The 13731-nt window shown below is 40.4% G+C and overlaps 1 protein-coding gene across 1 annotated transcript in view; it reads left to right on the top strand.

Moving 5' to 3' along the window:
* The first annotated feature begins 7065 nt into the window (after positions 1–7065).
* The window catches only part of LOC109039725 (uncharacterized), a 29674-nt gene continuing 23008 nt past the window's right edge, over positions 7066–13731 (top strand). Inside the window, exons 1-2 of the mRNA XM_019055353.2 lie at positions 7066–7888; positions 11868–12049. Coding sequence (XP_018910898.1) covers positions 7770–7888; positions 11868–12049 — 301 coding nt within the window. The 5' untranslated portion in view covers positions 7066–7769. The remainder of the gene's footprint in view (positions 7889–11867; positions 12050–13731) is intronic.

The following is a 13731-nucleotide window of genomic DNA, read 5'->3' as shown; positions in this document are numbered from 1 at the left end:
TTGGTTGCGAAGTTTCAAAATCTCCACTAACGTTCCATGTATTCTGACGGAAGCAAATTTATGAAATTTCTTGAAATTTTTACGGAATTTTCTTCATGATTCTGCAATGCCGAAACCGAAAAATTTCAGAAAAATCACTCAGTAGTTTTCTCTCTGCAATATTGATCAGCAGCGAAAATTCCAAAACACCGCAACCAAGAAATGCCCCTCTGCACCCAACGCCTCAATTAGATCGGTTAGAGAAAAGGGTGCGGTGAGCAACAAGGAGGGGACACTTCGGAAAAAAACCAGAACGTAGAACCACAGAAAAGATTAGCGTTTGTAAGAAATCATCTGCATGAAGAAGAATTATTCTTAAGTAATCCTCGCGGAAAAAAGAGGAAGAAAAATTAGTCGAGTTAAGATGAGGTAAAGAGAGGGAGGAGGGAAAATATGAGGTGAAATAGATGCTTACTTGGTGAAAGCCTATTCGTGGGCAGCGCAACCAACAAATGGGACCATTAGCACCAACAGCACAAACCAAATGACCACTGTCGCACTAGAGGCGTCGAACTTGGAGCTGGGGCTGACACACCACTGCCATACGATTATTTTTCACATCTTTCGTCACAAACGTACAAACAAACTTCTGTTTGCTTCTTTTTCCTCTTCGTCAATTTATACATGACATCCTCTTTTCCATCTTTCTCTCTCCTTTTGTTTCCAATATTCATTATTCCGTTTTGTTTTTTCTCCTACTCGTGCATCTCGGCGGGCCCGTCTATGTGCTGGCCTAGGGTCCCGCTCCGGCCGCTTTGCCCCCCACTCCGCACGAAAAATCATTTCTGTGACATTATTTGAATTTTAAAATCGAACGTAAAACGTGTATCCTTTTTTTATCTATTCGTGCGCCGGAGACACCGCGCCGCGCCGCACACTGGAGCGAGTCAATAGGAGAAGTCGGACACGATTTTGGAACTTTGAAAGCTTCACGAAAAAGTTAAATTGCCGATTTAACAATTCAATTACTAAAAAAAGTGACTGCAATGTTTCAACGTAGATTTTACAACAATAGGATGCCACTTTAACCACCATTATAAGCTAATTCAATCACGGGGGTGGTTAAAGTAGCATTTTTTCGTAGTAAAATCTACATTAAAACATTGCAGTCACTTTTTTAGCAACTGAATTTTTAAATCAGCAATTTAATTTTTTCCGTGTTGTATCTTTGCAAATATGAAGTAAACAAGTTTAAAAGTGACTCCATTGGTTTTTTCGTAAATTTCCCGGTCAGAAACGGCACCCTCTGATATTGAAATTGTGAGGAGATAGCATCAAAATTTGAGATTTTAGCCAAAGATTTCATCTGCGACCTCCCCTAACACCTCGATCCACTGTGCGCCGCGGTCGTGCTCGCTTCCCTGCTCGATGTGTTAGTGCCTGTGTATGTACGTGTGCGTTACGTTTATTTAGTATTGGCCGCGTGTGGTTCTCCCTGTTGCCGGATTCTCAAATTACGCATTTACCCCTTCCCTCCTGAGATTGTATTATGTTTTTTTGACGCCCTCCGTCCCGTGAGTTGGCTAGCTAAAATTTCCCCTCCACATTATATCGATGGCTGGAGTGCGAAACCACTTATCCCCATCGCGCGCAGTGTATCAAAATCTCTGCCCCTATTTTGTATTTTCGAAGTGAAGTTATGGATATTTTTCCTTGAAATTTTGAGGAACTTCAGGTAAAATTGCAAACAATATTATCTGAAAAATTGGAGGAAAAATATTCATTCATAAGTTAACCACGAAATTCGTGTTTTATGGATGGAAATTTGGCAACGCCTGAAGGTTCATACGGCGTTTTTCCTTATCATGACAGGATATCGACGGTGAAACTGCATAAAAATGCGTATCTCAGTTTCGGTGTTTCGAAATTTCCGCTCCTATATCATTTTCTAAAAGGAGACCAAACCACCATTATAGCTTGAAGTTTTCACAGCATATTATTTGGAAAGGAAAGAAAAATCCCTGAAATTTTCAAAAAATGACGTTCAGTAGTTTCCCATGTAGAAAATAAAGTATGGCAGGAAGTCTGCAACGCCGCAACCCGAAGTGCGCATTGCTACAGTTTCACCATCGATATGCAGAAACGCTTGACAACAATTAAAGGCACAGTCTAAGAATTTTTTTTGTAAATGTACTCGGATACGATGAAAAAATAAACTATGGGAGCGAGAAAGTAAAAAAGCAAGAATATGCAAGCGGCACCGTGGTAAAAATTGGCGATAGGAGCTGCGTTTCAAAATACCATAGGAGTTCTTACAGCCGACTATAAACAAGGCTATTGAAAATCATATAGCTGGCTGTAGAAAGCGGAGCAAATCATATAGCCGGGCTATACGAAGCTATAAAAAAGTATACAGTCGGGCAAAGTTCCTATCGCCGGGCTTTACACTTTATCGCCATTGGCTATAAAAGGCTATAAGAAATTGTGTAGAAATTCGTGTGCTTTGGAAATAATTAAGTTTCATACGGAACTACCTAAATATTTACAAAACACACATTATATTTTCCTTTAAAATATATTTTTTTTCATCAATTAAAATAAGAATTATCCATGCAGAGTGTGGAGACATTTCAAAATCATGAGTTGAAAAACGCTGACTCCGCAAGATTAAATATTAGAGCGTAACACAAAGCGGAGCGGCGCGGCGACGCACTGGCGCCTACAAACCTAACAGGGATACTTCACGCATTGCGCAATGCGTGAAGTATCCCTGTTAGGTTTGTAAGCGCTAATGCGCGTTTCGCGCTCTCTGCCCGCCCGCCGCGCCGCGGCGTGCCACGGCGTCTGAAGCAACTATTTCACACCAGAGGTATTGCACAGTATCATAAGAAATTGAAGGCGCTCCAACATATTAAGAATGACAGGCATCCTTTAAAAGTACGGAACATTCCTCGCAAAATAATTCAAGATACTACGGCACAAAAAGAGAGCGGTGGTCCAAAAACTAGTTAAGTCCTAATATCCGTATTTAGTAACGTTTAGCATAAACTTTATCGTCCGGCTGCTGTTGCTTAGTCGCCATCGGCTATAAAAGGCCAAAAGAAATTGTACAGTCGGCTACAGAAGCTTTTGGAAATCTTACAGCCGGCATTATAGGTCTATGGTATTTTGGAACACACATTCTACTGCCAATTTTTACCAGGGACATCTTAAAAACCTTAAAACTCAACACCTTAAAACTTATAGAACTTTTCTTTCAACATTTTTACACGGAGAGCACAGAAAAAAGCAACGTAATTTGAACTTAACTAGCTTGCAAAGAGTGTAACGTGCGTGCGTAACTTTTAATTTTTACGCAAGCAGTGCGTTTGATTGCATGAGAAATTGTGCACAGTGATGAAGAGTTCTCGAAGTGGAGTACATCCAGTATTAAAAAATTGAAGAATATGAAGACAATTGGACTTGCTTTTGCGAACAGGGATTACTATTTTCTGCCTCAGTTTAGAAACAACATATGTATCATTTGTTTCCAAATGGACCTAAGTGTTTTTACAGATGAAGCAAAAGTTGTAGTTCCTAATGATTGCAAAATGTAGTCCAATTATTATGAACCGGATGCACTTGGGAACGTGTAATCGTTCAGATGCTGCATTCTGCCGTGCTGAGGAAAAACGCCGTTTGAACCTTCAGGCGTTGCCAAATTTCCACTGGCAAATCACTGATTTTTAGGACATTTTTTGAATATTTGTCTATCAATTATTCTCAGATAATTTTGTTCGTAATTTGATCTAAGACTTTTGAAAATTTCAAGGAACAATATTCTTAATTTGCCTCAAAAATGAACATTTAATCGAAGGCAATTTGGCAACTCTCGAATGTTCTTACGGCGTTCTTCCTCAGCACGGCAGCATTGTCATCGGGTAGCCAAAAAAAAGGTGTCTAAGGTTATAAACATAGAACATAAAACCGTTTCCGGAAAAAATTTCCAGTCTTTAAAATCCGAGGGTCGCCTCGGATGGTTTACGGTGACGTCATGAAAATCTGCAAATCTTGAATGTACTTATGTCCTATTAATTATACTGATATTTATATAGCCGAAGGAGCGGAACATAATATCGACGGTGAAACTACCAAACCACGTATCTCGGTTTGCGACGTCGCAGACTTCCTGTCATACTTTATTTTTTAAATGAAAAACTACTTCACATCCAGTCTTGAAAATTTCTGTGATTTTTCCTCTTTGTGCGGAGAAAATTCCGTGAAAATTTCAAGGAATGATATTGATTTGGTCTACTTCAAAAAAATAAAATGTGAGCGTAGATTTTTAAACACCGCAAACGAGGTATGTGGTTTGGTAGTTTCACCGTCGATATGCTAAGAGCAATAGAGATGGAACTCTAGTGGAGGTCTGCGGGAGTTCCTAAAAGTGACAAGGTTCGTTGTCATACGCGTCTCATGAAAATGACATAGCATTCGATGTCATGACAAAACATTTAACCGCATTACTCACGAATCCTCTTATCACAATGAGGGTCGCTAACCTATGCGTCTTTGCTTCTACATTGCACTGTTTGTTGGCTTTCTAGAGGATGCAACTATTCGGCCGCCGCGGACACGCTAGGAAGTATCTTTCCACAATGAAGGCGTTTTTTATGCGGCGACACTCTTCATCAATGTTAATACTTTCGATGTTGCCCTGAAGCCGTTGAGAAAAGAAAGGAAGATGCGAAGAAGACCGACTTTCTTAGGACGCAATGACAGATGTGTATTCTGCCGTGTCAAGGAAAAACGCGGCATGAACATTTAAGAGTTGCCAAATTTCCTCCGATAAAATGCTCATTTCGGAAGAAAGTTATGTATATTTTTGCTTGAAATTTTCAGATATTCAGATTTAAGAGTGAACAATATTGTCCGAAAAATAAATTGGAAGACATATTCACAACTTTCCTGGTAAATTCGTACTTTATCAAAGGGTGACTAGGTTCACATAGTTGCCATTTGCTAATACGCTGCTACACTATTGATTAGCTTTTTGATGATGCAACTATTCGGCCTCCGCGGCCACGCCAGGTAGTATCTTTCCACAATGAAGGCGTTTTTCATGCGGCGACACTCTTCATCAACCAATGATCTGAAGCAGCCGTATTACTCGCTCATTCACACTGATATATAAGGTTGATTGGTGTTTTAAATGATGCAACTATTCGGCCTCCGCGGCCACGCTAGGAAGTATCTTCTCACAATGAAGGCGTTTTTTACGCAGCGACACTCTTTATCAATAAATGATCTAAAGCAACCACATTACAAACTAATTTACGCTGCCACACTCTTGATTTGCTTTTTGGCTTGGATGCAACTATAAATCGGCCTCTGCGGCCAAGCGCCGAGCTGCGCCGTCTTTGAATAATCCTCTTGTTAGAGCCAACAAGAGCGCCTTTTTTTCGACGGGAGACGCGAAACGCCACGCCACCAAATAGCGCCTTTGTATTTGAAAATTAAGCTTCAAAGAGTGATTTCCTACATACAGAGGCGTCTTTTGCCCCTTATCAATGCCTTTTCATCTCCCTCCCCATTTTTCATACCCCTCTATCCCCTTTTTTCTCTTTTCCCCCTAGTTTTCTTCCTCTTTGTTCCAGCTGCTTCTTTTTTCTTGTCCTATTTCTTCCTTCTTCTACCATTTCCTTTCCCCTTAATATTTCTTCCTCTCCCCGCTTTTTTTCATTTCGCTGCCTTTGTTTCGGCAATATGGCGTCTGGTTCCGTCGCTCCTGTCGCTCATAGAGTACATAGAGTCGTAATGTAATTGGGAGAGCTGGCGCCACTTTTAAGCATTTTCCATGTCCCGAATTCCGAGACTCCTGTGTGACGCCGGTCACTTTTTCGATACATAATCGATTGTTTGCGATACACGGGTACCCGGTCATCCGATGACAACAACAACAACAACAACAACAACAACAACGGAGATAGGAATTACCATGTATTCCACACCGCCATTTTGGATCGAAAATGTATCGAAAAAGCGACCCGAACTCGGCGCACACCGGGCTCGGAATTCGTCGAGCAGAACATGGCGCCAGCTCTCCCATTTACATTACGACTCTATGTACTCTATGCTGTCGCTCTACCCAACGGAGGATCCAAGGGAGGAGGGGCGTAAGGGGCGTGCGCCATCCTCCCGTTCGCCCGTAAAAAAGGGGAAGAAGAAGAGAAGGAAGGAATGGAGGAAAGAGGAGGGGAAAATGTAATTGATGAGGGGGTAATTATTCATGACAAAATTGACTCAAACGACAAATCGATGCTTCAAAAATTTTATGAGGAGGGCCCCCGGCCCCCACTTCCAGCCCCCCGTCCGAGGTGTCTGGTTCCGCCTATAGCTCTACCTACCCTCGAGACAGTACTGCATGCAGGTAATTTACTTCGTAAAATTCATGGCCGGAACTAGGAACTTGTTTTTTTTGGGGGGGGGGGGGGGTTGCCGGTGGCAGAGGAGTGCCTCACTGCCTCATCAAGGGGGGTCTGGGAGGGGTTACAAAAAGACATCTCCAATAAGAGGAATCTGCGGGACTCCCCTAGTTAGAAGGGAAGTTCGAGGGACTTCCCTAGCTTATAAGAGGGGTTTGCAGAGCCTCCCCGAAAAATTTCGAAAAATTGATCCAATTACTATTTCCTAGATCCAAAAAATCTAAAAAAAAACCTTTCATCTACAAGTTTTTTTTTTTTTTTTTTTTTTTTTTTGCAAAATCCTCACATTTCTTGGGAGGGTCTAAGTAGATATCTGGGAGGGCGCAGGCCTTCCGGCCGCCCCCTTCATTTCCGCCCGTGGTTTTTCATAAAGGGCATTAATTTGGAAAACGCGCGGTAAAAAGTAAGTAGTTTATCTTCATGTAATCAGAGGGCGCTTGTAGCTAGCGCTGTAAGTTGGCAGAGAAAATGGGAAATCAGCCATTGTAGTTTTAATATCGTCCGTAGTGACCGAGTTGGATCATGTGTGGCGTGAAGTTGTGTTTACGCCTTGCTTTAGCTTCATTCTCATTGGCTGATGGACCGACGTGCATGTCAACGTCACGACACAATCACCAAGGTTGCTACCTCGCCATCGCACCTGTGCTTTCTCTATGACCTCATGTGTATCAGGAGGTTAAGTGGGTAAAAGTGATAAAGTGCCATGAAAAACGATTGCAGTAATTCTGTATTTCATGTATTCTTGCCAGTTACTTGCCTTATTTCTTAATCCTAGCGTTGCACTGTATATCGTTTCATGACAACAGGCTGTGAAGTGTTTAAATGTGCGTAAAATACGGTTTCCTAAGTTAAACCAGTCTAGTAGACCAAGTGACTATACTCAATATTATTATTATGAAGCAAGCTGATTATTCAATTAATTTCAAACCTCCCATTATTTATTCCCATATGACACATCGGAATCGGTCCCTGAACGTAAGATGAACCAGTCTCAGTGCATTAACGTTGTGTAATATAAAACCAATTGAATCATTGTATCTCCTAAACTGATGAACTAATATCTCCTGCAAGAAGGAATGAATTAAGCACTCTCCCAATTCCTTTCTTCATATTATGTGCAATTTATTTCTATGATTGGTCTCTAAGGAAGTGTTAAGTGTGTGGCATGAAGGTACTGAATGAAAGCGTCATTCACCTTTTAACCAAAGTTAGCTGTATTGAATTTCATCATGTGACCATGAAGTGCTGGCCTTCTGAAGGCTCAAACATGTTCCTTCGTCGATAATTGGTAGCAATGAATATAAAGTTGTCTTTCACCCTCTTCAAATGGAGAAAGATCACCCTAATTCATACGAACTGTTACACATGACAGAAACTGACAGTGACACGAACCTAGAGTTCTCAGAAATTGTTCTGCAAGCCCCGAGGAGAAAAAAGTATCGCAGGTAAGTTTATGGTTCTGAAATCATACTTTGTTCAAACAACATCCTAAAGTTTACAACCTTTTATTTACAATTATTTTTATATTTTGCAATTCTTGAGCACAGAAGGTGCATATAGACTGGGTGCTAGGTCATTTAAATTGACTTGTGAAAAAACGTCCATCGTCTTATACAGGGTTTCATAATTGCATTGGTTTCTTGTGCCCTATGACACTGCTGAATGAGATTGATCTCTTTAGTAAACGTTTAATTATACTTAGGGGATTTTTTTTTATAAAATTGTTGTACATTCTTAACATCTTACTTAAGCCATTTTGTGCCCGTACTCTACAACAAAATCGTCCTCTTGAATTCTGAAACACTGTATTGGATGGAGGACGATTTTGCATGAAGCGACTCATTTGTCCAAAATGTTCTTTCCTATCACAAATTTTCTTAATACTTTTTTCCTTCTTGTTTATCATCCCATTTCAATTAGTTTTTTGAGTAGGATTTTCCACTGGCATTTTGCCTAAGAGTAAGTATTTGTCTGAGGCGTAATTGATACTTGGACACAAGTAGAGCAGAGAGGATCATTCTTGACCTAACTTAGCAACAATATCTAGCAGACTTTCACCATTTTAACCTTCATATTTTAAAACTTTCTTTTCTCGTGATTTAATTCATAATTTTCAGTTTTAAGTTATATCTAAATTTTGAAGAATGTTAAAATGGTAGTTTGGAGTACCCAAATTTGGAATTAGTACACTGCAGCTCTGTATAAATAAGCCAAAAATGATCGATTTTAAGGGGGGGGGGTATTGCGGATACAATAATAAGTATAGTAGGGAGGGGAAGCACCATCCCTTCCCTCTATCACCTATTCAGAGAGTCAAGAGAGGCACAAAAGGATATCTGAAAAATAGGAAAGGGGGGGCTCTCTGGAACGGAAAGTGAAATTTCCTCATTAGGTGCAATAATACAGGAGGCTCCACAATCTAAAACTGCACCCTCTCGAATACTTGCGAGCATGCGGCAACAACTTTAACTTGTGGGGTTTGTAATTTCTTTTAATTAAAATTAGAAAAAAACCGAGATGAAAATCATGTATAATTTCTCATGTTTTTACAAACCCGCTGGAAAAATTGCATATTTTTTAATATTCACGGAAATTTGTATACCTAGAAACAATTCATGAATTAACATTGGTCAAAGCAGACCCCGAGCGTGAAAGTATTTGAACTCCGGAATATTTAGTCATGTGGCATCATGCGAAATGAAGTAAATAATGACACAATTAATCGGCACAAATAAGTGCCATAAATAATGTCAAAATACTAACGTTTAAGTCTGCCGCAATGATCATGGCATAATGTGTAGATCATTTTGTTTCTATAAATCCGCTGAAAAATCGCGATACTGACTTGCAAGTAGCAATTGCTTCCCTACTTATGTGTATGTACAACCGCCGGAAAAATCGCGATTTTGAGGTGAAAAACGCGCGATTTCTCTCTTTCTTTCTAAGTTGCCTGGAAAAATCGCGTATCTATACGCCGCGATATCGAGATAAAAATGCCGTATGATTTATCATGTGTTTACAAATCCGCTGGAAAAATCACGTATTTTTTTAATTATTCCCTCAACACTGGTTAAAGCGGAAACCAAGCATGCAACTTTTCGAACTCCGGAGTAGCCGTTTGGTATCACGCGAAAATGAAGGAAAACTTTCGGTTTTTGTCTGTTTCGAGTAAGCGATTTCCATGAATGTAGGTATTATGCCCGCATCCTTGAATGTGGAAATTAAGCGCGCAGTTACTCGTACTTCGAAGTACGATAGGTATGTGGTATCACGCGAAAATGAAGTTTATCTTGGGTTTTCGCCTGTCTAAAAATGTTGATGTTTATGAATACCGCGATATTTATGGAAACATGTGTAGTTTTTCTTACCTATTTCTATTTTTTAAATCCGTTGGAAAAATTGCGTATTCGCCGCGATATTGAGGTTAAGAATGTATTCATTTTTTGGTTTCTAAAAAACCGCTGGAAGAAATCGCGTATCGACGGTGAAACTACCAAACCACGTATCTCGTTTGCGGTGTTTAAAAATTTACGCTCACATTTTATTTTTTTGAAGTAGACCAAATCAATATCATTCCTTGAAATTTTCACAGAATTTTCTCTGCACGAAGAGAAAAATCACAGAAATTTTCAAGACTGGACGTTAAGTAGTTTTTTCATTTAAAAAATAAAGTATGGCAGGAAGTCTGCGACGTCGCAAACCGATATACGTGGTTTGGTAGTTTCACCGTCGGTATGTGGTGCCGCTGCGATACTGAGACGGGGGTGCAAAAAGTGCACGCTTCAAGTACGCGATCGGTAATTTTTTCCTCTTTTTCTGTAATGATTCAAGTGATTACCTTTTTTCTTATTTTATTTTGCTCCTCACTTTTATTTCCTTACGTGGGTGTAATTCCTCACGTTTCATGCGATCCACAGATGTGTTCCCTCCCTCAGTGAAATTTTTTCCCTGGAATGTGGAAATTTTTTTTCAACGGACGCAGTCAGAAAAGTCAAAAAGATCCGTGTGTCGTCGGAATATCGCCGGAGCTTTATTTTTTGCGCCCTTTTTTGTTCTGACAAGAATTTCCTCACTTTCCAAAAAATTGCTCATTCCAACAACTTTTTTCTAGCGCGCCTCTAACTATGGATTGAGTAATGATGCGTTTGAAGACGCTCGTATAAATCCGCACTCGCCCTAAATATGACCTCAGATGTTACTTATTAAACTTTACTGTCGTGCCAAGCAACAACTCCGTATGAGCCTTCAGATGTTGCCATTTTTCCTTCATTGAAAGTCAAATTTACCGGGACAATGTTGAATGTTTTTTTTTCAAATGTTTCTCACAATTTTGCACGCGATTAATCTACATTTTCTGAAAATTTCAGGGACAGCTATGTTAAACTTTCCTAACAAATACATGTCTTATTCGAGGAAATTTGACGACTCTCAAATGTTCATACGACGTTCTTCCATAGCACGGCAGTATAGTCCGCTTGCATTCATGAACCTTTTTAGATATGTGAGTGAGACTTCCTATACCGAAAAAAAGGTGAAGTTGAGTTAACATTCTGGATGTAAAAAAAGTGTGCGAGAACTTGTAAAATGCTGAACTAGCCGCCGCAGCAGTTAGATTTACATCTAGGCATTGCTAAAATAACTGCTGTAGCAGATAATGGGCCTGTTGCAAACTTTTGCTAGAGCAAAATAAGAGTTGTTTCTTATAGATAATGCCTCAAAAATCACGATGAGCGCATCGGCAAAGTCTGAAATGCACTCATAACTTCACAGTCTGCGTAAGAAATTTGCGGTTTTTTGAGCTTCCCGCTTCAAAAGCGATACTACGGCACAGGTGAACATTTTGTAAGAGGAGTCGTTCCATCGTCGGCAATACTCATCATGGCCGACGCCAATCCGCCAAAACACGTGTGATGGGACGAGATAATACCTGAACTGGATTAGACCAAGTAACAATCGGCGTGTTTTAACGTTCATGTTTTCCACGCCCGCATTGATTGACCTTGAACTCTCCTCGAATTACGCGCAAAACTGCGCGCAAGTGTCGGCCATGATGAATATCGCCGACGATGGAGCGACTCCTCTAACAAAATGTTCACCTGTGCCGTAGTATCGTTTTTGAAGCGGGAAGCTTAAAAAACGCAAATTTCTCACGCAGATTGTGAAGTTATGAGTGCATTTCAGACTTTGTCGATGCGCTCATCGTGATTTTTTAGGCATTATCTATAAGAAACAACTCTTATTTTTGCTCTAGCAAAAGTTTGCAACAGGCCCATTCAGCATGTTATCAGTTCTCGCACATTATTTTTACATCCAGAATGTTAAATCAACTTCACTTTTTTTTCGATGTACTTAGCCTGGCAAGTCCTCTCCAGTGATGTATCTTCAGAAATTGTGATTGAGATGCTGTTTTCTTTCTTTTCCCAGGAGGGCAACCAAAGGATCATCTTCAAAAATGTCCAGCCATGGTCTAGAATGTTGGTGGGCCGGGCGGATTGTGAGTTTGATCTTCATTTCTGGAGCGCTTCTATGTTGGCTGGTCGCTCTTACATGGTTCATTGTCGTGCTCCACTCAGAACTCAGGAGACTGGATCTAGATGTCATGTCGGGTGAGCATTCTTCTTTCCTCTCAAAACCTTGAATGGACCACTAGACAAGGTATGAATTGGACGTAGTTCTACGAAACAGACCTATGTGGAAGTGAGAAATATGGGTCGTGCTCGTTAGTCTCTGGCCGTAAGAGTGAATGAGAAGAATAAAGCGCCAGTGACGTCAGCGACAATGATCATCGAGGAGCGCGACGTCGACGTCGTCGTCGGGGCTCTTTAACTCATGAGCCCTGTCCACAATGCTCTCTTGCCATGCCCGCGGCTCATGAGTTCCGCACTCAGCTGCACATAGGTCTGTTTGATAGAATGCAATATCCCGCTTTTCCAATTCTTCAAAAGGAACTTGCCCACTTTTACATTGCTTCTTATGCAGATTTCTAGAGCACACCCCACATTTCTCATCGCCACATAGGTCTGTTTGGTAGAAATACGTCCAATTTTAGCATTCTGATACAATTTTTTTAACCAAAGTTTCACGGAGAACACGATGCGCACAACGAAAATGACCGAAATCAACTCCTGGCGAAGATATTTAACGATTCTTGATGCGTGAATTCAAACCACCCGCTCATGAAAACTCAATGCTCTGCGTGATTCACATCGTGCGCTAAACGTTTATCATGATGACTGTCTCTGCGGTATAAAAATCTGGCAACCTTAATCTTGACGCTTTGGTTCAGCTATAGCAAATTGCTTATAGTTTGAACAACACATGGTGGGAAATGAACACTGCTCGATTGAGAAGCTCGCTGAAACCGTTGCAGTGTGCGATCTGACTCACGTAGAGCATTGAGTTTCTTGTGAGCGGGCAGTTCAAATTCTCGTAACCAATGTGAAATAAAAACGTTAATATCTTCGTTAGGAGTCAGTTTCAGTAATTTTCGTTGCGCGAATCGTGTTCTACGTGAAATTCTGATCAAGCATCATGTATCAGAATCCTTCAATTCGTACCTTGTCTGGTGGTCCATTTCTGATTTAGTATAAATGGATCGCATTTAGCAAAACGGAACCAGCGCGATTACAGTGTTTTCAAAATTGTGCAACTTTCCTTCTAGAAAGACTTAATATATGGTTCAGTGTTCAAATTTACACCATTACTTTTCTCTAAAATTAAAAATTTTCTGATGGGAAGGAAAGACAATGTGCTATCCTGAGAAGTTTTTTAAATAATTGGACCACTAGACAAGGTACGAATTTCAGCATTCTGATACATGTTTCGTAACTAAAATTTCACGTAGAACACGATGCGAACAACAAAAATTACCGAAATTAAATACTTACGAAGATATTCAATGATTCTTGATGCGTGAATTCAAACCACCCGCTCATGAAAACTCAATGCTCTGCGTGATTCATATCGCGCGCTAAACGTTATCATGGCAGTCTCAGCGCTATAAAAATTCTGGCAACCTCAATCTTGACGCTTTGGATCAGCTGTAGCAAATTGCCTATAGTTTGAACAACACATGGTGGGAAATGAACATTGCTCGATTGAGAAGCTTGCTGAACAACGTTGTAGTGCGCGATTTGACTCACGTAGAGCTTTGAGTTTCTTGTAGCGGGCAGTTCAAATTCCTCGTCATCAATGTGAAATACAAATGTTAATATCTTCGTCAGGAGTTGGTTTCAGTAATTTTCGTTGTGTGAATCGTATTCTGCGTGAAATTCTGGTTAAGAAACAT

Source organism: Bemisia tabaci, chromosome 1, assembly GCF_918797505.1.
Source record: "Bemisia tabaci chromosome 1, PGI_BMITA_v3".
Classification (NCBI taxonomy): domain Eukaryota; kingdom Metazoa; phylum Arthropoda; class Insecta; order Hemiptera; family Aleyrodidae; genus Bemisia; species Bemisia tabaci.
The sequence above is the reverse complement of the archived record's forward strand: the minus strand, read 5'-3'. Positions and strand labels throughout refer to the sequence as shown.